Below are 21379 nucleotides of genomic sequence, written 5' to 3' on the forward strand. Positions count from 1 at the left end.
GAAAGAGTAAGTGAAAGTATTTCATGATTAAATACGTAAGTAATTTATCATAAAATTTACTTATGCATCAAACAAAGGTACATTATTAGGCAGCAACAAGGCCCCAGTTAGTCATCATTTCATCATCACAGCTAATTTCACTTATGTACCTAATTAAGATGCAGTTAATTTCAACGTTTGTACACTGTAACAATAAATAATGTTCTGAAATGAGTGCTATATTCTGTTCTGAAATGTAATTAAACACAAAAAATACTGGAAATGTCTTTCCACCGCTGGACTGGGCAAACTACAGAAAATCTGGTCAGGCATTATCTCGTCTTTGACTCTTTTCTCTTTTTTAACAGTAAAAGAATGACGTTATGTGTTGACCATCACAACCATAGACATAATAAAGAGTCCCATCGTGTGGAACTTGAATTGAATTGAGCCTAAATAACATAAATTTCTTCGTGTCCTTTCAACTTCTGTTACATCGGTTTGTGTTAACCTCACTATCTTAACGCGGAAGTGGTTTCCCCGTAGATTTAAAAATATACAAACTGATCTTGATGATTCATGTTCGATTGCTTTTGCCTGCCTAGTGATATTCTTCAGTCGATTGGCTCTGACTGAGCGTCGAGTTCTTTGATTGAACATGGCGGCGACTCCAGCAACAAATCCGTCACAGTTGCTCCCACTTGGTTTGTATATGTCAAATAATGTTTGGTTACTGTTTTAGTAACTAGATAATTAATTGTGAAACTGTATTAAAAGCCACAGTGCAGCGTTTGGAATTTGAAACGGTAGTTCAGATACTGGTGATGATTTGTTAGCTAGGTAACGTTAGCATCATGCTTTCAGGTATATACGCGTGATGGTCCTCATTACGAGCTGCTAACAGTGCTATGGTCTTAACATACAGACTTACAGTTTTGTTTTGTTACATAAGTAGGATATAGCTCATTGAAAAAAACGTCTCTGTACAGATTGGTACATTAGGAGGGAAATACGTTGCTCCAAAAGCCAGACATATAAAACGGTCTCAATCACAATGGACAAAGAGGCATCGAATCCTCATACTAAAGCGGAAGATTAACAGTTTTTATTTTGCATTGGCAAAAGCTGTTTATGCTAAACGTTGCTTGTTTTATGTAGAGTAAATAGTCGTTTTAGATCTAGTACAGGTGGGCTTGCCTAACAGAGGGGTGGAAAGTAAGGAACTGAAAGTTATACAAAAAAGCAGCAAAACAAAATTACAGCATTTCTAATTTCACTTTGTTTTCCATCTTTTAGAGCTTGTGGATAAATGTATTGGCTCACGAATTCACATTGTCATGAAAACCGACAAAGAAATCGTCGGTACGCTGCTGGGTTTCGATGACTTTGTCAGTATCCTTTCCAGGTTACAAACCAAAAACAAACTAATTTCTCGTGTTTAATGTACTGTATGATTTTGTCATGTGAAGCCTGAATTTGTTCCAGATCTTGCCCTTAACTCAGTCTTTTAGATATGGTCCTGGAAGATGTGACAGAATTGTAAGTGTTGTGTTTGAATTAAGTATAGTCCTTTTTAAGCCAGCCGCTTTACCCGGTTGTTGAATGAGCTCGTTGTTGTTTCTGTGTTTCAGTGAAATTACTCCAGAGGGTAGGAGGATAACCAAACTTGATCAGATTCTCCTCAATGGCAATAACATCACCATGGTATGTAAACCGTCTGCATATTTGGCAAACTTGCTTTTAATTAATAGGTTCATGTCTTGTGTGTCTTCCACCTCCACGCGACCTGTCATTGATGTTGAAGACCTTCACAATAGAACTGATATCAACATGTTTTCTTCTTTGCAGCTCATACCTGGTGGTGAAGGTCCTGACGTATGAGTACCATCACTGAATACTGATACAGTTTTGTGTTGTGGATACAAGCCTTTTCCTGTGTTGTGTTTCTTATTGATTATGTCATTATTGCTGTGATTGGATCATTCCCTCTCAATCTTGAGGGAAAATATTTTTGTAATAAGATTCACAATTACGTTTTTGTTTAAAAAAAAAAGCTAATTTTTTTTCTGTGTCATGAGTCACATGTGACAAAAAATTCCAAATAAATGACAATGAAACAGTTTTCTTTATTTGTATTTGTTTTTTATTTTTTTAACCCAAAGTTGAATTATCATACAACAGCAGTGATAAAAGTCAGATCCAGATGGGTTTTTTATGTTTGAGGAAAATAGAACAGAATTGACAACTGATTCAGATGTGTATGCAGCATTACTGAAAAGCGTTCTGACTGAAAAAAGTACGAGGATTTGTAGAATCTGTCCCATCTTCAGTACATGGAAGGTTTCTCTTCTCCTTTCGGATTGGTCACCTTATCCAGATTCTTGTTGATGATGTCATAAAACTCCGCCTGTTGTACAAAGGTTTTAAAAAAACTCATATTTTCTCTGTAATAGAATGGTGATAAATACTTATAGTGACTTACGTAAAAGCCGCGGATGTCGAGAACAATCACTCTGATCTCAGAGTAGATGGCCTCATCCTTCTCGTGGACAAGTGAGCGGTAGTCCATCTGGAGGTAGGTAACACTGAGTTAAAAGTTTTTATCAAAGCTTTTATGCTTTATCAAACTACAGGGAAGAGTGCATTTGTTGGGGACTACTTCTAGCAGCAGAATAATCCACATTTGGTGCGCCAGGATGGTTCATGTGGGACTGTATCAAAGTAAACTATGTTCATGATAGTGAGAGAACACGTCACACAGTGTAGCTCAGTGATGTGTTTTTAATAGTTTTAGGACCACAATCTCTTCATCTTTTCATGGACAGGGAGAAAAATATGGACAATCACCAGATGTATCCTTTAAGATATGGCAATTGTGAACACTCACCACATGAGTCTCTTTAGAAGCTTTTGCAACAGCATCTCCCCTCTCTGAGAAGTACCTGGATAATACAAAGGAAATGATTTTATAAGTCACAGTCACTGGATGTCTACCCATAAATCTGTGTTCTTTTATCAACCAAAACTACCATAAAAACTGAAGGTTTTCTGATTTTTGAAAAAAAATCCTGCATTCCTAATAAATTGCTGTTAATAGTTTGTCTCCAAAAACAACTGAGAAACGATGTAAAACCTACCCGTGTTTGCAGGTAGAATTTCCCATCATCACACTTAACACAAGCAGCATTTACATTCAACCTACTTGTTGATGTTGGTCTGAAAACTGTCAACTTTAGTCTTCACTGCACCAATTCTCTCTAAGATTTTCTCCTGTGGTGGAAAAATAAGTTGCAGTTCATTAAGACTTCAAATAATCCAACCAAACGGTCATTATGCATGAACAGGATGTACAGAAACGTACCTGGATGGCAACACCAAAGTCATTTCCATCTTCTATTTTTGGGATGAGGTGCTGAATCCAACAGGAGACCTACAGCAACAGAAGTGACTTTAACTGGATGAAGTCAAACACCAAAACTATATCACTTTCTGTAAATAAACTTAATTCAATGTCTTGGAGAAGAAACTGGCTCATCATCCATATTTACAATGCAAGAGATTCACTTACGGTAATGATGGTCTCTCTAAAAGCAACAATCTCTGGTTTAACCCTTTCTAGAAGCATTATAATCTTCTCATTCCCCTTGATGAAGCCACATTTTGGAGCTGAAGTACAAAGATGAGAAATAAGGCATTTTTTTAACCATCAAATATATTTAGTGCAGATGCCACAAAAAAAGCACTTTACCTTTCTTCTTTTTCTTCTCATCATCTTCATTCTTATCCGTCTCCATTTCCTGTGAGATTAATTTTAGACAGTCAAAAGCGCAAAGTAAACCTCAGGCCTGATTAACTGGATTTTACTGCTGCTGTCATATTTTGTGTAGCACAACCCGTAGGGCAATACACTCCACCCTCTTAATAAAACGGCTCATGGCAATGGACCTGGCATTTCTGTCAGGCAGTGTGAAATCTTTCTTTTTATTAGACTAATCATATAATATCACTGTAAAGCATTCGCACTGAGCTCAATCACGGGAACAATTTCTGCATCTATAGAAGTAGGTAACAGCCAGCACCAACATGCAGCGCAGTAACAGAATCTGTTGGACCATTGTGGGTTGGACTAGTTGGTTCATGCGCTCTTTGGATGATGTCAGAAAGGCATTTGGGAAGCAGATGAAGTAGTAAGGAAACCAAAACCAAATGAACTCATGGGAAGTACCTCACCCCCCCTGGATTTTTAAGTTATTTAACTGTTGAGATGAAAGAGACTGAGTGAAAGCCAGGTGTTAGCGTGTGCTGTGGGATTTTTCTGTGCAATGTGAATGTGGGCATAAGACAGGTGGATGGCACTGGTCTCACCTCGTCCTCTGGAGAAGGAGGGTCTGGTATGGGGATGTCCAGGGGAGCCTGGAGCTTGCTCATGTCTGTGATGCTGAGGGCGTCATCCTGAAAATGCACAGACAGGATGAGAAAGACTAGCTGCAGGTTGAGGGTTACTGAGCTGTACAGATAAAGCTGTGAACCTGCTTACCCTGAGGAGAGCATCCAGCTGGACAATCTTCTGAGGGATGTAGCTGGAGAACAAATTCTCAGCCTGAAAAACATTTTTGAAAAACGTGTAAAGATCGGTTTTGAAGCTGCTTATTTTGAATTAAATGATAAAATAAAGAAAAAAACAGCAGAATAAGCGTGTGGCCAAACAAACCTCGTGATACAGGGACTGTCGGAAGTTTTCCACCTGTGAAAAATGGATGAAGTGAATGAAAATCAAGATTACATTGAAGCTGCTGACTCACGTTGGAAGCCTTTGGAATTTACTTTCGCTTTCCTGTCAGAAGGGGACTTTCCGTTTCTTTAAAATGTACAACTGACTGTTTTCCAACATATTTATGTTGACCATTTCATAAAGTGTCCCGATGAAACGAGCTGTTCTGTAAGTCTTTTAGCATGTAGCTGTCGCATGTAGCCTGCTGCAGCTGAACGGAACGTTTCAGCGGCTCAACTCACCTTAACTGAACTCGCGCGGCTTATCTTCAGAGCTGATGTCTTTGACATGGCTGAGCAGAGCACACTTTCGCAGTTAGAGCTAAATAAATACGTTGAAGTTTTCAAATGAAGTCAGAAATGTGCAGGTGCAGCAGAGAACAATATGTCTCTCAAGTGTGGGGTTTTTTTTTATTTCCTCATTCAGTTTACTTTCGATTTGAAGTCGGGTGATGCGCCTCCCACTGTCTCCCTCCTCTGGAGGGTAGGTGGTTCACCCTACTGACAGCCTTCAGTGGACATTTTGTCCATTTCAGTGGACAAAATGTGATGAAATGTATTAATAGGTGCCCTTAAAATGGAGTAAAAGTGATGCCACTCTGTCCAACATGCTAAAAATTAGTTGACCTCCATTAATGGTTAAATACTTAGTAGTCCCCTGTGTGTTTTTGTTAAAGATGTGTAATGATTATGTACATAATGAAACAATGTTTTATCTTAACTGGGATTTGTAACTGTTCCATCATAAAGGCATCATGACTTTTTGCGTGCTGGTGCCCCACCACATAGAGCTGCTGCCCTTTCTGGGTTTTTTTTGCTTTTTTTTGCCACTGACCCTCAGACAACCTGAGTCCACCAGTGAAATATGTCCAATAGCCCTACTTAAACCACATTTTGAAAGCCTTTCCTTACATGTAAAAGTCCTACACTGACAATGTTACTTAAGTAGTCTAAACATATCATATCATGTCATATAAAAATGTACCAAAAGTATTAAAAGAAGAAGGCGTCACTACAGTAAAATGTCCTCTGTGACTGTTCTACTATTATGTATTACATCATTAGATTAATGCAGAAGCTGGATTTTACTGTTGTAGCTGGTTGAGGGGGAGCTTGTTCGGAACTACTTTGAATAGGACTGCAGTTTGTGGTTATTTTCATTATAGATTGTTAACTTTTTTCGCTACTCTTTGCTCTTCAATAAGTACACAATAGCTTACCTCTTCGTACCTCTTTTCAAAATTAAACAAATGGTTTACAAGAAGGAAATTTATGTGGGACTGCTCACTCATGCACACATACAAGGTGTCAGCAGCTAATAGTGGAAAGTACCAACGTACAGTTATTAAATTGCTATGTTTGAGTGCATTGTTGATGTACTTGAATGCCTCCCTGTTAAGCTGTTGTATATACTTATATTGCATATTATACTTTTTCCTCTTCTACATTTGTCTGACAACTTAACTTACTTTTTACTATTCAAATGAAAATAAAAAAAAAATCTATTAAGGGTTTAAGTACCACATAATAATATATTTTATTCTTTCAATATTCTGTCGGAAACTGCTGCTAAATGGTGGCAATTCCGCTTTTATTTTGAAACAAACGGACAGGAAGTAGAACTCAGCACGTCAAAGTCGAGTTCCGCATTCAAAGCTAGCTTCACCGAGTGCAGTACAGTCTGAGATACCAACCACATAGTTCAAAAGGACGTTATTTTTTACTAATGGCAGCATAGATATTTTCCAACGACAAGCGGGAAAGACGGGATAACTGTCGAAACTCGTGAGGGCGAACTTAATTTAGCGGGTATGTAATTGTAACGCTGTATTTCAGTAACTTTTAAGTTTCGATTTCACCTCACGAGAATTGTTCTTAGTTGCGTTTGCTTGCTAGCGTTATGCTTCTAAACCAACACCTCTAACTCCTGTTATACGAAATTTAATCGTGAAGTAACATTACTGATAGTATTGTCTGCTTGTGCTTATGATTTCATATCCAGCTGGACTGTTGTTTACTTCAGAAGCTGGGAGCCGGGAGAAGCTGTTATTAGCCCGGACTTTCCCAAAGTTGTCGTATGATGAATTAAAAGTGAAGTTGTTTAGGACACTTGATCCCAAAGAAACCCTGTTATGCTATCACTTGCTGACAACATATTCCCAAAATAAACAGTAGACCTCTACATTAAAACGTGTCTCTCTTAGCCCGTTCTTATTTTTACATCAAAACATTTAGTCTTACGTAGTTTCCTGGTTTGTCATTTCTTCTGTTGATTTTGACTGATACTGACTGGTGATTACTACTTTGTTCCGCACAAATATGTGCACAATCCACCTATATAGTCTAAGGTATTATAACGTATAGCTGCATCTGATAAATGTTTCTAATTCCTCTAATTTTACTTAAATATTAATTAAATATCCCTTTATCTCTTTTCTTATCTCACATCAAGTCCCTCCACGAGGATAAATGATTATCTTGTCTTAACTTATAAATATTAGTTATTTTATATGTTCAAAACTTGCATTTTGATTTCTGTGCTGTACAGAAAACTTTAATTAACTGTAAATTAATATTGAAAGCAGATAAAACAAAATGCATGTTCTTCCCTAAAATAAATGAACAGTTCCACTGAAATGAATATATTTACTTCATATAAAAAAAAAAATTCTGCTCTAAATGACTTCTCCACCAACTGCAAACTGGATACGCTATGTGTCTTTTTAAATTTAGATCAAATATACACTGCACTAGGTGCCAAGATTATCATGTAAGTATTGTATATATACATATATATATATATATAATTTAGTTTTTTACTTTTTGTAGGCTAAATGTTAATGAACTTACTTTGCAGATAGATTTTCTCTGAAATGCAAACGCTGAGCTTAGATTTAGAAAAAGAAGCAATTTTTCAATTTGTCTGTGTGAGCTAAAGTTAAATTATGAGTTTCTTCCTTTTCTTGAGCTGCAAATGTTTTGATCATGCAAGCCACTACCTTGCAACCACAGCAGTTTATTTTCTTCTTGATTTGGGATAATGGAGCTTCCTGCCAACGTGAATTTAGAGTAGGTTTATTTATCTATGAAAAATGTGATTGATAATTAAAATGGTCACTTTGCCCTCTCTGACAGCAATGAGCGGCAGCCCTGCTTCTGTCCAGATGGACGAGGTCAGGAGGAGATCCCAGTCCCTCCTCTCCTTTTCAGGTTCAGCCCAGGATGTGAAGGCTGATGTCCAGACCATGGCCAGCATCCCTCTTCCCCTGTCAGAGAAGTACCGTCACTTTGGAGTGGAAGCCATGTTGAGGGAGAACACGGCTGGCCGCAACAGAGATGAGGTAAAGTTTTGTTTGTCTAGACTCATCGTACTGGTGGAGCTACTGCTCTGCTAGATATTTTCTGATATACCACGGCCATAAGGGTAACCTAAAAGCTTTATTTCCCCAACTTTAAGTGTCAAAACATAAAGCATAAAGTAGAAGTAAATAAGCAAAATAAAGGCTTTAAGATCTCAGTAACATCTGACCACTAGGGGGCAGAGAAATTGCAAAAAACAAACACATGCCCACACACTCAGCTGCACTGAGTTTCAGTCATGTCAGTGTTAATATGCAAACTATTTTTAAAACATACTATAAATCAAGGCCCTACTAATGTGGGATTTCAAAAAATATATTTTTTAGTTTTACAGAATTTAAATATTATTATTATTATTATTATTATTATTTTTTTTTTTTGGTGAGCTGAAATAAAGCTCAGTTGAATAATAAATTTTAGGCTTTATGACTTTTTTGGGTGTTGTTTCATTTAGACATTTTTCAGAGTTTTTAGAGAATAATACATTAAAAAAATGTTAAAAAATGCTTTCCAGGAATGGATTTGTCAACAAACATGCACTATAAGAACGGCTTTTACATAAATGAAAATGGATGAAATCTAAGAATATATACAGCACAAAAAATATGATAAATATGTGTTTTGGAAACATAAATAAAAGTTCCTATTGTCTCTTAAATTATAGAAGCTGACTCATTAGTGGAACTTTAATATTGAGGCAGATTTTTGCTATTCAGTATGTAGGTGTAGTGATCCCAGTGTCATTAAAAACTGCTCACATTAATTTCACCTCTCCTTCAGGTTCTTGAGTCTTTGAGTAGACTAATCAAGGCCTTGAGTATCCTGGAGAAATATGGCTGTAACCTGACCAGTCCCGTCAGGCCCAGATACTGGAGGAGTGTCAAGCACAACAACCCCGTCTTCAGGGCAACAGTGGATGCTGTCAAGGTGAAAATTTGATCATCATTCTGTCACTGATAATTTAACTTGATTTTCCATTTGATAGACAGCCAAGACTTGAATTGAGTCCTTTTGTTTTGCATATTTACATATGCAATGATTAACTTTGAATCATTCATTGATAAGAGAAAGTCTGAAGGTCATCCGTGTTCTTGAACAGTCAGGAGCAATCATTAGAGTTGTTGTTTCCTCCACAGGGAGGCCGGAGGGTCCTCTATCTGTACGGTTACACAAATCAGCAGATAGATGGCCTCAGTTTCCCTGATGAAGTCGCTGAACCAGACAAAGAAAAGGTTGCTGCGGTGACGCTGGAGGTCATGACCTTACGCACAGAGGTGGACATGCTCATCAAGGTTCGTATTTGTTTTTAAGCAGTGTTGGTGTTCAGCTGCACTTTGAGGAAGGAATTCACTGTATTCCATTTCTAATTTCTGTTTAGGACACCCATCCTCACCCAGAATACTTCAAAGATATCATCCCATTTATTAACCAGCAGGTCTGTAGAAACATCTTCAAATGCATCATCAGACTAAAGTTGATATCAGCTGCTTGAATTTGACCCGCGATCCTGACGGATAAGCGGTATAGAAAATGGATGGATGGATGGATGGATGGATGCTTGAATTTGACTCTTTAAAAGCTGTATGAACCCTGAAATAGTCTTAAGTGTTTCAGCATTGATGCACTCCGATCATCTGTTTGCATTCTCTGTCTGCTGCGTGTTTCAAGTGTGAAAAGTGTTGACTGCGATGCTGTTTTCTTCAGGAGAAGCAGACGAATGATCCTGACGTTATCTTGCCTGGAGAAGAGCAGCAGGTAGCCAAAGTCCAGGTTCATTCTCCTCCACCTAAACCCACTCAGGTCCCTGCAGGACAAGGCCTGAAATCTCCGACAGGTGAGCTGCCCCCACACCTCAGTTGGCTTTGGTCTCTTCTTTGTCGGTGTGCGATATGAACAGGACAATTACTCCTTTTTTGATAAATCTGTTTTATTTACAGTATTATTAGGTTGGAGTTTATACCAGAAGTACTGAAGCACACGCACCTAGAAGCCTAAATTCAAATACTCTCTCTGTCCGTATGTCCAGGCTCTCCTGCAGCCAGTGTTTGTAATTTGTGTGGTGGTCCTTCAGCTCTGGTTTGCCCATCTTGTGACAGTCAAACTTTCTGTGACGCATGCGATGACCTCTTTCACCGCCACCCTTCCAGAGCCAGTCACAAGAGATATGAAACACAGAAAGCCAAACAGGGTATGTCAGATCACAACAGGCCTTAAAACAGGACTTCATCAGGGAACAACAGCAAAAAGCTACAAGGATTCGTTTTTTTGCTTTTAACTGTGTGTGTGTGTGTGTCTGTCTGTCTGTCTGTAGACACCTGCAGCATCTGTGGGATTTCTTCTGTACATACTCAGTGCTCCACATGTGTCCAGAGGTTATGTCTGAACTGTGACAAGCTTTTCCACTCTCACCCGGACCGTAAAGGACATAAGAGGACTAATATTACACCAGCTAAAATGTCCAGGTGAGCAGAACGGGAACTTAAAGTCAATTCACTGTCAGGTTCACTTCTTCATTTGGCAGCAGTGTGGTCTAATGGACATTTATCGGTTTTTATTGTTTGGTGAGATTTCTTTTGCAGACTTTACATCTGCAGTGGTTGGATCTGAGTGATAAGGCAGTAGATTTTGTGGTTAACTTGGGTTTTATCACATGTTGTTTCACAATTTAATTAATGCTGGTTTGCCATGCTTTTTCTGTCTGTCGGTTTCATCCTTTATTTGCAGTTTTGTTAGTTTTATGTTTGTGTAACTCTTGGATTTTAGCCATTGTTTCTATTGTCCCATTTACAATAGACCACCCTGCATAAATGGATGATCACCTTGAGCAAGAGTATCGTTAAAGAAAGGAGAAGGGCTATGTCATTAATGTAATGTCATAGCTTTTCTGTTGTCTCCCAGTCCATCTCTGTCCCCTTGGGAGTGTGCTCATTGCACTACAGTGAACGAGATGCGAGCCGTCCTCTGCTCAACCTGCGAACGCCCTCGACTTGCTACAGCTGCATCCACTGTTCAGGAAAGCCCAATGCCAGCCCCCACATCTCCCAAGACAGGTGAGACTAGGGCATATGTAAATGATAATAAACTTCTTTTCTTTTGCATCTTTGTTACAAAACGAATCAAGTGGTGGAATAATTATGGTGTACTGGTATTGTAGTGTAGAAGGTATAATGAAAAATCCTGGTTTTGACATCAGTGAGAAAAAAGCAGTGCAGTGGCTTGAATGTCTTTGCTTTATCCCCAGAGTGGCAGTGCAAGAGCTGCACAGTTGTGAATCAAGGCAGCAGCGTCCTCTGTGAGGTGTGTGAGCGCCCTCGTCTGGCCACTCGCCCACCTGTCGCACCAGCGCCCAGCCCAGGATCTGTGCCTGACAACAGAACACAGGTCTGTCTCACTGCTGCTGATGAAGCTTAATTTTTTAACAAAACTTTTGTATGTTGTTTGAAGACATTTCATCCATACTTATGTCTAGTCTTGATGAATTAACATGTATCATTTGCCTTTTTTCCCCTCATTCTTTCTCTTTTTCACAGTGGATGTGCCAGTTCTGCACCTATGTAAACACTAAGCCCGGTCCAGCGTGTGAGATGTGCAACCTGTCATGTAAAGACTCTACTGGAGTTTCTCTGGCCCAGTCCCTCCAGCAGATTCCACCCAACACTAAAGATCAACCCCAGCCGGGTGTGAGGCCCCAGCCGATGCCCAGAGTCAATCTTGAGCTGAAAAGACAGAAGATGATGATGGAAGACGGCCTCAGTCTCATCCACCAGATCAGAGTAGGTCAACACTCAGAAATCTTACCAATCCATGACACATGGTGGTTGTTTTTTCAAAGAAATTAGCATTAAAATAAAGACAAATCAGATGCGGTGAGGGTGGAGCATGCATCTGTTACTAAGCTGTTTGCAGTCCAAAGAAGAACAGCGAAGTCAAATGAAGCAATGAGCTTTGGACTGTTGGTTGGAAAGTAAAGGAAATTGAAAGATGTCGCTTTTGACTCGGACATAATAATTATTTTTGACAGATTTTTGACATTATATAAACTAAAAAATTAACTGATTACTTGTGAAATAACTGGAAGACTAAGAAATTGTTGGTTATGAAAATAAAATAAGTTGCAGTTCAAGAAGTCGCTCAAGTTATCTGCTGAGTGAAGTCATTTAATTTAAGCACCAGCTTGACCTGCAAACCAGCTAACAATTATTTGCATCATCGATTAATCTGTTTTTTGTCTTGATTTCTGGTCAATAAAATGTAAGAAAAAAGGTAGAAATTCCATCCAAATTCCCCAAAGTCTCCATATGTTTTACTTTGTCTGACCAACAGTCTTAAAACCAAAAATACTCAGTTTACCATCAAATAAGACAAAAAAATGCACCAAATCCTCACAACTGAAAAGCTTAAATTGGAGAATGTTTGGCATTTTTGCTTTAAAAATAACTCAAACAACATCGCAGTAAACGAAAGATTCAATCTTCTTCTTCTTCGTAGGAAGCAGAAAAGTGTGGCATCAGTCCCGAGGAGGTGTACGCCGCCAGCTTGTGCAGCGGCAGCAACACTAAACCCTGTGATTGGCTGAAGTCAGAACTGCCTCACTTGCTGGATGAAATCTGCGCCATGGCGGCGTCTGTTCAGCTAAACTACAAAGCCGGAGATTCTGGGATACAACCTGTGGTAGAGGGAGATGGAGAGGTGCTGGAGCGGAGCGATCCTAATGTCACAGGTGAAGGTGTGAAGCTGTCCAGAGCTGAGGCCAAGCTGGCCTGGTTGGCAGCAGAAGGAGACACAGACAGAGCAGTGAGACAGCTGCTGAGAGACAGACAGCTCAAGGTAATTGAAATGAATGAACAGCGAATACTTAAACACAACTTATTCAGAAGTGTATATTCTTGACAGTGGAGAAGGAGTTTCTTGCTGTAATTTGTGCTATCAGCATCATCCATCTTTGTTTTAACTGCATTAGATTCACAAAGACAGAACAGAAAAATAACTTTTTTCTTTTTGAACATTGAGAAATATTAGTACATTTTTCTACAGAAGTCTTTTTTTTTCATTTAATAAAAGAGATTCACACATTAAATGTTAGTGAATCACAGCCATACGCGGGCATTTTTACAAATGATTCTTTTTTTTATTAAATAGTTTGATGGTTATTTTCTTGATTAACCGTTAAAACTAACGGTGTTGGAAAATAAGGGAATAATCCTTGCAAAAATTTCCACAAGCCCAAAGTAAGAGCTTGATAGTCTTGTTTTGTTTGACCACTAGTCGTAAAACTGTGAAAGATATTCAGTTTATGATATAAAACAAAAAAATTTGCAGCTGTTTTTGGTTGATTGTTTGTTTGTTAAAATACTGAAAAATGTCTCTCCAGTTTCCCAGAGTCTTTGCATGTCTTGTTTAGTTGGGAACAGCCTGAAACATATGAGCAGTTTGGTCAGTCCTCGAAAAATTCTGACAGACATGATGTGTTTCTTTTTTTTTACTTTATTTTCATTTACTTATGTATTCTTCCCAAACTTTTCCAAGAATAGTTTACGGGGATACAAGCACATTACAGCATGCCCAACTAAAATCAGTATCCTCTTATTTATTATTAGTTATATGTGATATTATTATGTGGTAGAAGCACAGAAGGGAGAGCAGAGTCTCAAGTGAGGTTGATGAGCAGTTTCCAACAGATGAAATGAATATGTGACAAACAGGATGTCTGTCGAGTGTCTCCTGACTTTCTGACCTTGAAAGAGAACTCAAATCAAAGAGAGTCTGTGGTGTGCTGGGAGGGATATGTAGGAGTGTTTTCCAACCCTTTTGTCCCCAGTCTGACTGCTCTGAGAACACAAAGGAAACTTCTCCTGGAAAGTCATGTTCTGTATAGGAAACGGAGCAGCAAATGTCTTACGAATACGGTCGCCTCAAATTCAGCCTGCTCACGTCAGTATGCCTGCAAAAGTTTTGGATACTGTCTTGTATGTTTGGTGCGCAGTGTAAGGTTTATTAAGGTTAGCTGTGTATAAGATCAGTACACACATTATTTACCGGCGTTTGTCTATAGTGATCTGTAGAACTGATCAGTATGAACACACAGAGCTTTATACTGTATATTCCATTTTTGCAGTAAACATGGAGCTGTGATTTTCCTCCCTGCTGTGTGTGTGTGTGTGTGTGTGTGTGTGTGTCTCTGTGCAGATGAGGGAGCTGCACTCTCTTGGCTTTAGAGATGTATCTCAGTGTGAGGAGGCCCTGCGGCTCAGTGGAGGAGAGGTGAAGGAGGCTTTGTCCCTGCTGCAGCGCCCTCTCCTGGAGCCCTTCCATAAACGCATCTGGACCGAGCAGCCTGAGCCGCCGATTGATGCCAGCAACCCGGACAAGCCGGTTAGACTGCACGGCACATCACCTGAGGGCTTATAGCAAACCTGTGGTGATGTGGGAATAACATGTTTGCATGCAATTAAAGAAACCTGCCTGTGTTTACTTGGGTTATGGTGTTTTGTTTTCCACACAACGTTTTTTTTTTTTTTTGCAGACCTTTGCTGTTACGTAAGCTCCATGTTGTCCTTGTGTGCTCTCTGCAGAGGATGTGCAGACGTCTGTTGGCGCTGTATGACCTGCCCAGCTGGGGGCGCTGCGAGCTGGTCCTCTCGTTGCTCCAAGAACCAGACGTCACCTACTCTCTGGAGGACGTAGTGCAAGCTGTGAAAGAGTCGCACGACAGAGATTTCATCCGGCGTGTCCTCAACAACGAGTGCCCCTGCTGTTTTTCCATCTTCCCTCGCAGCAAGGTGGGTCAGGGGTTCACCAACATACACACACTTACAGTGTAAATCGTAAAAATTATTTTATAAGTTCTTCTTCTTCTCCTCTGCGTGTTTCAGATGCAGTCTCTGACTTCCTGTCAGTGCTCTGTGTGCCACGAGTGCTTCAGGCTGCACTTCACCATCGCAGTGAGAGACAAACACATCAGAGACATGGTGTGTCCTGTGTGCGGCGAGCCAGACATCAACGACCAAGAACAACTGGACAGCTACTTTTCCACGCTGGACATACAGGTACACACAGAGAGAGAAACCAATTGGCTGCTTTAATTGAAGTTTTGAAACAGTCCCTCTTAAGGTTTAGCTTTAAATGAGGGTTAATTATCTTCATTTCTTTCAATATTCACGTGTCAAGTTAGTCTTTTTCATTTTTTTAATTCTTCTTTTTATTTTGTAAGTTGATACATACACACGGTATATACATGAAATATATCAGATAGTTTTCCACCTTTTCATCATAATGAAAAGTCTACAGTAGCACCAGTAAAAAAAACCAAAACAAAACAAAACAAAACAAAAAAGACAGAATCTACTGAAGGTTTGCTAACATGTGCTAACATTAGCCTCCCTAAAGCTTCTGGTCCCTCCGGAACAACTCAGGTTGTGACAGCAGAGTCTGCTGCAGAGTGTATTGAATAGAGCGATGCTGTGTTTATTGCTCATGAGTTTAACTTTTTGTTTGCTTAAGTGCTTTATTTCTTGTAATTCAGACAATGAAGTAAAGTTGGGTTCAGCTAGTTCTTAAACAGTGAAGGAAACAAAGGAGAATTCATGTATCTATTTATGTACACCAGCCCTAAATGATAAAATGAGCTTTTAAATCAGCTTTTTGATCAGCTTCTAAATGACTAAAAATCTGAGTAAAAGATTGTGTCTAAAAGCATTGTAGTTTTCTTATATTTTTACTTGGCATAAACATCATATTGAGCTTCTGCTCATTTTAGTTTCTTGCACAAGTACATGCTTTAAAGCTCCTCTTACATTTTTAAACTGTCTAAATTATCACTTTAAACGGGGGATTGATTATCGAGTGTGCCAGTCCTCATAAACCAAATTACTCTTAAAAAAAACAACAACAACATAAACTACAGGGAACTAATATAAAAACACAGAACTGCAACAGATTAAAGTTGTAATGATAAGAATAATGTGCTGAATTGTTATCTTTTTGTGCTTTGTTTTTCCAGCTGCGTGACTGCCTGGACGTGGACGTGTACGAGCTGTTTCATAAAAAGCTGACTGAGCACGCGCTGATGAAAGACCCAAAATTCCTGTGGTGTTACCATGTGAGTTGTTCAGTCCACTTGTTCTACCCTGCTGCTTCATCAGCTCTCACACTCTGATTTCCTCCTCCACCTGCAGTTTGCATATGTTTTCACAATGATATAAAACAGAAAAACACAGTAAAGTTACACTTCAAAAAATGACTGAAATTATTAATAAAATAGCTGCTGCTCCATTTTCTGTCGATCGAGTGAGTTTCTGTTGGTTGACAGTGATAGTGTTGGAGACTGCTCTCTGTGGTACTCAGTTTAGATTTAGATTTTAGATTTAGAATTAATCCATTTTTGCACTGCTTCAAGATTAGTTGCAGTGCAGGCTCTCTTGCCTCCTGCTGTTATTGACTTAGTTCTTCAGAATTTCTCTTAAATATAAAATATAAATATATATAAATATATATATATAAAGACTGTGTCTAACTGAAGCCCTTCTTCTATTTTGCCTGTGTTTTACTAAAGTTCTCTTTTGAAATTAAACCTACTATTATTATTTGTGTACTACTGACATTTCACCTCCTTTTACTGATCTAAAAGACAGAATGAACATAATCACAGAGTCAACACTGTATGAACATCAAACCCTTTAAAACACAAGGAGGAAAAAAAATCCAGGGTGGGAATTACAAGATCAATTAAATACCAAACTTAAATCAACGAGAGACTAGAAATGATGTATGTTTACATGAAGTAAAAAGGACGAAATGCAAATAACGGACACATTTTCCTTAGTGCACCTCCGGTTTTATCAACGATGGAGACCAGCTGAAGGTCACCTGCCCTTCTTGCCGCAAGAGTTTTTGTGCTCAGTGTAAGAAACCTGTGAGTACTGTCCAACATCTCTTAACTTCTGATAAGATTAATGAAAAGCCTGGCACACTTCGGGAGTTCAGCCTTGAAACACTGGCTGCCGTTCAGTGAACTAATTGTGCTCACTCTTTAACTCCCTCTCTGGTGTCAGTGGGAGCCTCAGCACCAGGATCTGTCCTGTGAGCAGTTCCAGCAGTGGAAGAGGGACAATGATCCAGAGTACCAGAGGCAGGGCCTAGCCGGCTACCTGAGAGACAATGGCATCAGTGAGGCCACATTCTTTATCTGCAGTCACAAGTTTCATTTCATTTACGTCATCACTCCACTTTGCTCCACCTTTGTTTACTCTTGCTTGTTGTTGTTCAGTCAGCCTCACGCACCACAGTGATTATTCTTGTCCTTGTATTATTTTCGTTGTGAGTTGACTCACTTACTTATGACTAAAGGGTTGTCCTTAACCTAAAATATGATGCACTGTTGTAGGTTACAGTATGTTAAGAGTAAGTAATGCAGAAGCAGTTACCTTGAATTAGTTGATTGATAAAAATCTATTTTGATAATTGATTAATCGTTAAAGTCAAACTTTCTTCAATTCAACCTTGTAAACAGCAGCTTTTCTCTGTCCTGCGTGTGGTAAACTGAATATCTTTGGGCTGTTAATGGGACAAAACATGCAATTTGATGACATTACTTTGGGCTTCAGTAAGTTGGGCAGTGGTGGTGGACAGTTTTACAATTGATCGATTGGTCCAGAAAAGAGTCCCCCAAATTAATCTTGAGTCGTTCTCCTGATTATTTATCACTCACAAGGGGCATTCTACATAATTACTACTATTGATTACTACTTTTAAATGTTCTAAATGAATAGATTTTCCAGTGTGTGTGTTGTCCTCTTGCAGCATGTCCTCACTGCAGGTTCCAGTACGCTCTGACGAAAGGAGGCTGCATGCACTTCACCTGCTCTCAGTGCAGGTACCAGTTCTGCAGCGGCTGCAACAACCCGTACCACAAGGTGAGATCAAGCTACAGTTTGAGCAGTTTGAGGTTTTTTTTTATGTTACTGACTTTCTGTCACTTTTTTTTCTTCTTCTTGTTGCTGGCAGACGGGATGTAAGACGGCCCATTGCAATTACACTGGTTTACATGCTCATCACCCCCGTGACTGTCTCTTCTATCTCAGAGACTGGGAGCCACCGAGACTGCAGGCACTGCTGCAGGTACAGATACTGCCCGTTTTCATTCCGAATATTGCTGTAGTTGGATTAGCTGGACCGCCAGTTCAGCTCGAGGGCAAAACTGATATTAAGATAAATGCCACTAAAATGAAGTTAAGAACGAATACAAAGTTGTTTGTGTGTCCTAACTGATGTGGTAAAACCTCTACTTCCTCCTTCATCTTCGCCTTGAAGAATATCAGATATAAAGCTTATCTAGTTCATCACAGCTCCAGTCAGGAAGCAGATAGTGCATGTGTTTCTCTGCAACATCAACCACATCTTACCATGGCATCCAGACTGGCAGGAGTCTCTTGACTAATTTAAATTGTAGGAAGGTGAACCAATGGGATATTTCTGAATGTTTCTGTTTGTCCCCTCAGAGGAACGGTGCAGAGTTCAACACAGATCCTTCTACTGGAACTCAAACTGGTAACACAACTTTTAATCATCAGCCAAAAATATTTGTTTCCTTCAATGCTAACTTCTTTATTTATGTTCATGGTGTAAAGAAACAAAAGATGCCTAATAAATAGTTCCCCTTTGTTCAAACACATCCTGGAATTATATGTGACCTAGTAGACAGATAGATAGGTATGTAGATAGATAGATAGATAGATAGATAGATAGATAGATAGATAGATAGATAGAAAGTAGATTTTTCTCTTTGTGTCTTTCCTCCTCTGAAAAGCCCTTTTTTCAGTTTATCATTTACTATTTTTAGTACATTTACTGATGCAGAAAAAGGAATCTATTAGCTTCAGCACTGACTTTGCTTCCTCCTGTGTTAACACAGACGCTTGCTGTGTGATGGAGCAGAAAGATGAAGAAGGTCAGCAGATCGACTCACCGTGTGGCATCCAAACACAGCCGGGACAAGCTGGACTTTGCGAGTGAGTGTCTGACTGTGTCTGATGACACGCAGCATGAGACAGCAACTGTTTTTTGATTATTGCTCTATCAGCCACCTCGACAGAGAAATTCTCCGTCATTCTGACATCCATTTATACTCACTTCTGAGGATGAGTCACTGGGATGCACAACAACACTGGCAGTAGCTCATTTAAACCATATACATTTATAGACTACTGTACAGAGTCTATAGTTGGTGAATGTTATGTGTTATTGGTGACGTCTGTTTAGAAAGACATCTTTTCCACTTTGAAATGACACACAAATTCATAAACAGCCCAGATGTCTCAGTTTTCCACCAGAGAAAAATAGCTCAACACACCACAAGCTAATGTAGCCTGCTCTGTGAGTGTCAAACGATCCGTGCACACACACATTTAACAGTCTGTAAATACATACAAAAGAATTGTAGGCATTTATATAAAAAAGAAGATTTTCGAAAGTGACAATGATTGAATTTGAAGTTAAAAATTTGTAGGTAAAATATTAGGATTTATTCAAGTTGTGATGTGTGCATTTAAACAGTAACTGAAATCTGAGCTAACTTACTCAACATTTTAAATCTCAGTGAAAATGATTTTAAAGGCTGCAAAATCCACACTATCTTGTTAGATGTGTTTGTGGCAGAAAAGGAAGGAACACGCCTCTCTCTCACACTGTTCCTCTTGGCTGCTGACCTGCTTCTGAGAGGTCTGCTGTCAGACTGAAAAAGTTTTTTCCTTGTTCTTTTACAGGAAACAAAGTTTAGTTTGAAGGGAAGAGTGCTTGTTTAAGAGGCAGACTAAAATAATTTTTGTCTTCCAAAATTAAACATAATGTACAGCTCATCTCCACTATACCGTGCTTGCTACAGTGGGCTCAGATACATCTCTGAAGACTTATTGATAATCCTAACGTATTTATAAGTCAGTCTAAAATTTAAACAAGCAACAAACTGTATAAAACCTGCTCAGGACCAAACAGCGCTAGCTAGTTAGAGCATAGCTAGTGAACATAGTGGAGCATCTAGCAGCTAAAGAAGTAGAAACTTACTTCAGGTGTTAGTGAGACTGAAAACAGAGCCAACAAAAAGAGTAAATCTTCGCCTCCAAATGACAAACATGGTTCCAGGTCTGTGACAATGTTGCTCAGTAACTGCTAAATAAGCAGCTGTCAGCATATCAAGTTAAAAAAAAAAATCAATTACTTCAGTCTTAAAGCTCACAAAAACAGCCAACTGTGTGAAAGTCTCCCCTCACTGTGAGGTGAAACTACTTTTCTGGCTGTGCACCTGCAGGAAGCACTACAGGGAGTACCTGGTGAGCCTGATAAACGCTCACTCTCTGGACCCCGCTATGCTCTACGATGCCCACGAGCTGACTCGGGCCTGTGAGAGGTACCAGGTGGACGTTCAGAGAGGAGAGAACGAGGAAGATAACGCTTACCATGCTCGACTGCTCAAGGTGAGAAAACGTCTGCCTACTGCCTAGATGGATTAGCCCAAACCCCAGAGATAAACAAGACTAGAAAGAGACCAGTGGCATATCACTGGTTTGACTAACCAGACTGGCTAGAGGGACCGCATCATCAGCATGCTGTTTAACAAGGCACTGATCAAAAACAGTGTGATGGTGACATCTGTGTTTTTCTCCTCACAGAAACTGATGGAGGTCCCTCTTGGTGAAAAAGTTCCTCGAAACAAATGAAGGTTCCTGAACAGAACATCACCAGCATCCACACATCATGTTGTAACTGTTTCTGTAGTTCTCACAAAATAACTGATTATGAAGGAATCAGTCTGTTAAACAGGTCAACATGCGTCTCAGTTTTGCAAATGTTGGAGCTACAGTGTATCTTATTTTGTCTTATAAACCTTTTAAAAACTTGGTTATGGTTAAGAGTTGGGTCTTGTTCAGATAGTTTTAGAATTTATCTTTTGCACTTCTAAGGAAATGTTTGGTGAAAAAGCGCTATCTCAGAATAATGTAGCAATTCAGGGCAACATTTTCTAAGTAAATACTGAGGAATTTAATTTAGATTCGCTCTCTGGAGGGTAAAAAGGTTAATATTTTATCAAAGACTGTATAGATTTTCTGCTGTCAGGATGCTGTGATTCAGGTATGATGGATGAATCGAACGCGAAAAATAAATGTGATTATTTTGAAATGTACATTTATTGATGTATTTTAGACATAAATAATAAATGAGACAGCACTATGATCCCACAAATTGACCTGTCATTTACCCTCTTAATCATTTAATTTCA

The 21379-nt window shown here is 39.2% G+C and overlaps 3 protein-coding genes across 3 annotated transcripts; 2 read left to right on the top strand and 1 right to left on the bottom strand.

Annotated features, from left to right (window-relative positions):
• Positions 1-566: 566 nt before the first annotated feature.
• On the top strand, positions 567-2101 carry lsm5 (LSM5 homolog, U6 small nuclear RNA and mRNA degradation associated). The gene is made up of 5 exons (XM_046371969.1): positions 567-683; positions 1276-1371; positions 1491-1518; positions 1611-1683; positions 1828-2101. Exons 1-5 carry the CDS (start codon positions 638-640, stop codon positions 1858-1860), a joined length of 276 nt encoding a protein of 91 aa, XP_046227925.1. The 5' UTR covers positions 567-637; the 3' UTR covers positions 1861-2101.
• Positions 2102-2104: 3 nt separating this feature from the next.
• On the bottom strand, positions 2105-5181 carry psme2 (proteasome activator subunit 2). The gene is made up of 11 exons (XM_046371967.1): positions 4993-5181; positions 4691-4723; positions 4517-4579; positions 4345-4431; positions 3728-3776; positions 3548-3645; positions 3341-3409; positions 3182-3249; positions 2867-2921; positions 2462-2548; positions 2105-2386 (listed from the first exon to the last, which is right to left on the bottom strand). The coding sequence occupies exons 1-11, from the start codon at positions 5038-5040 to the stop codon at positions 2306-2308; spliced, it is 738 nt and encodes a 245-aa protein (XP_046227923.1). The 5' UTR covers positions 5041-5181; the 3' UTR covers positions 2105-2305.
• Positions 5182-6371: 1190 nt separating this feature from the next.
• On the top strand, positions 6372-21338 carry LOC124049348 (E3 ubiquitin-protein ligase RNF31-like). Its single transcript, XM_046370869.1, has 24 exons — positions 6372-6558; positions 7885-8090; positions 8890-9036; positions 9246-9401; positions 9488-9544; positions 9814-9943; positions 10136-10297; positions 10421-10571; positions 11008-11159; positions 11351-11490; positions 11640-11882; positions 12598-12936; positions 14296-14481; positions 14682-14888; positions 14982-15155; positions 16109-16207; positions 16931-17020; positions 17160-17274; positions 17908-18020; positions 18112-18225; positions 18606-18654; positions 19019-19115; positions 20411-20576; positions 20772-21338. The coding sequence occupies exons 2-24, from the start codon at positions 7887-7889 to the stop codon at positions 20817-20819; spliced, it is 3339 nt and encodes a 1112-aa protein (XP_046226825.1). The 5' UTR covers positions 6372-6558; positions 7885-7886; the 3' UTR covers positions 20820-21338.
• The last annotated feature ends 41 nt before the right edge of the window (positions 21339-21379 follow it).

Source organism: Scatophagus argus, chromosome 18 (assembly GCF_020382885.2).
Source record: "Scatophagus argus isolate fScaArg1 chromosome 18, fScaArg1.pri, whole genome shotgun sequence".
Classification (NCBI taxonomy): Eukaryota; Metazoa; Chordata; class Actinopteri; family Scatophagidae; genus Scatophagus; species Scatophagus argus.

Coding starts and splice junctions, on each gene's coding strand:
- psme2 (XM_046371967.1), bottom strand. CDS start 5,040: ATGTCAAAGACATCAGCTCTGAAGATAAGCCGCGCGAGTTCAGTTAAG. Junction 2,922..3,181: donor TTTCAGACCAACATCAACAA/GTAGGTTGAATG, acceptor TGTATTATCCAG/GTACTTCTCAGAGAGGGGAG. Junction 2,387..2,461: donor TCGACATCCGCGGCTTTTAC/GTAAGTCACTAT, acceptor TTTGTACAACAG/GCGGAGTTTTATGACATCAT.
- LOC124049348 (XM_046370869.1), top strand. CDS start 7,887: ATGAGCGGCAGCCCTGCTTCTGTCCAGATGGACGAGGTCAGGAGGAGA. Junction 9,545..9,813: donor TCCCATTTATTAACCAGCAG/GTCTGTAGAAAC, acceptor TGTTTTCTTCAG/GAGAAGCAGACGAATGATCC. Junction 18,021..18,111: donor GCAACAACCCGTACCACAAG/GTGAGATCAAGC, acceptor TGTTGCTGGCAG/ACGGGATGTAAGACGGCCCA.
- lsm5 (XM_046371969.1), top strand. CDS start 638: ATGGCGGCGACTCCAGCAACAAATCCGTCACAGTTGCTCCCACTTG. Junction 684..1,275: donor GTCACAGTTGCTCCCACTTG/GTTTGTATATGT, acceptor TCCATCTTTTAG/AGCTTGTGGATAAATGTATT. Junction 1,372..1,490: donor GGGTTTCGATGACTTTGTCA/GTATCCTTTCCA, acceptor TCAGTCTTTTAG/ATATGGTCCTGGAAGATGTG.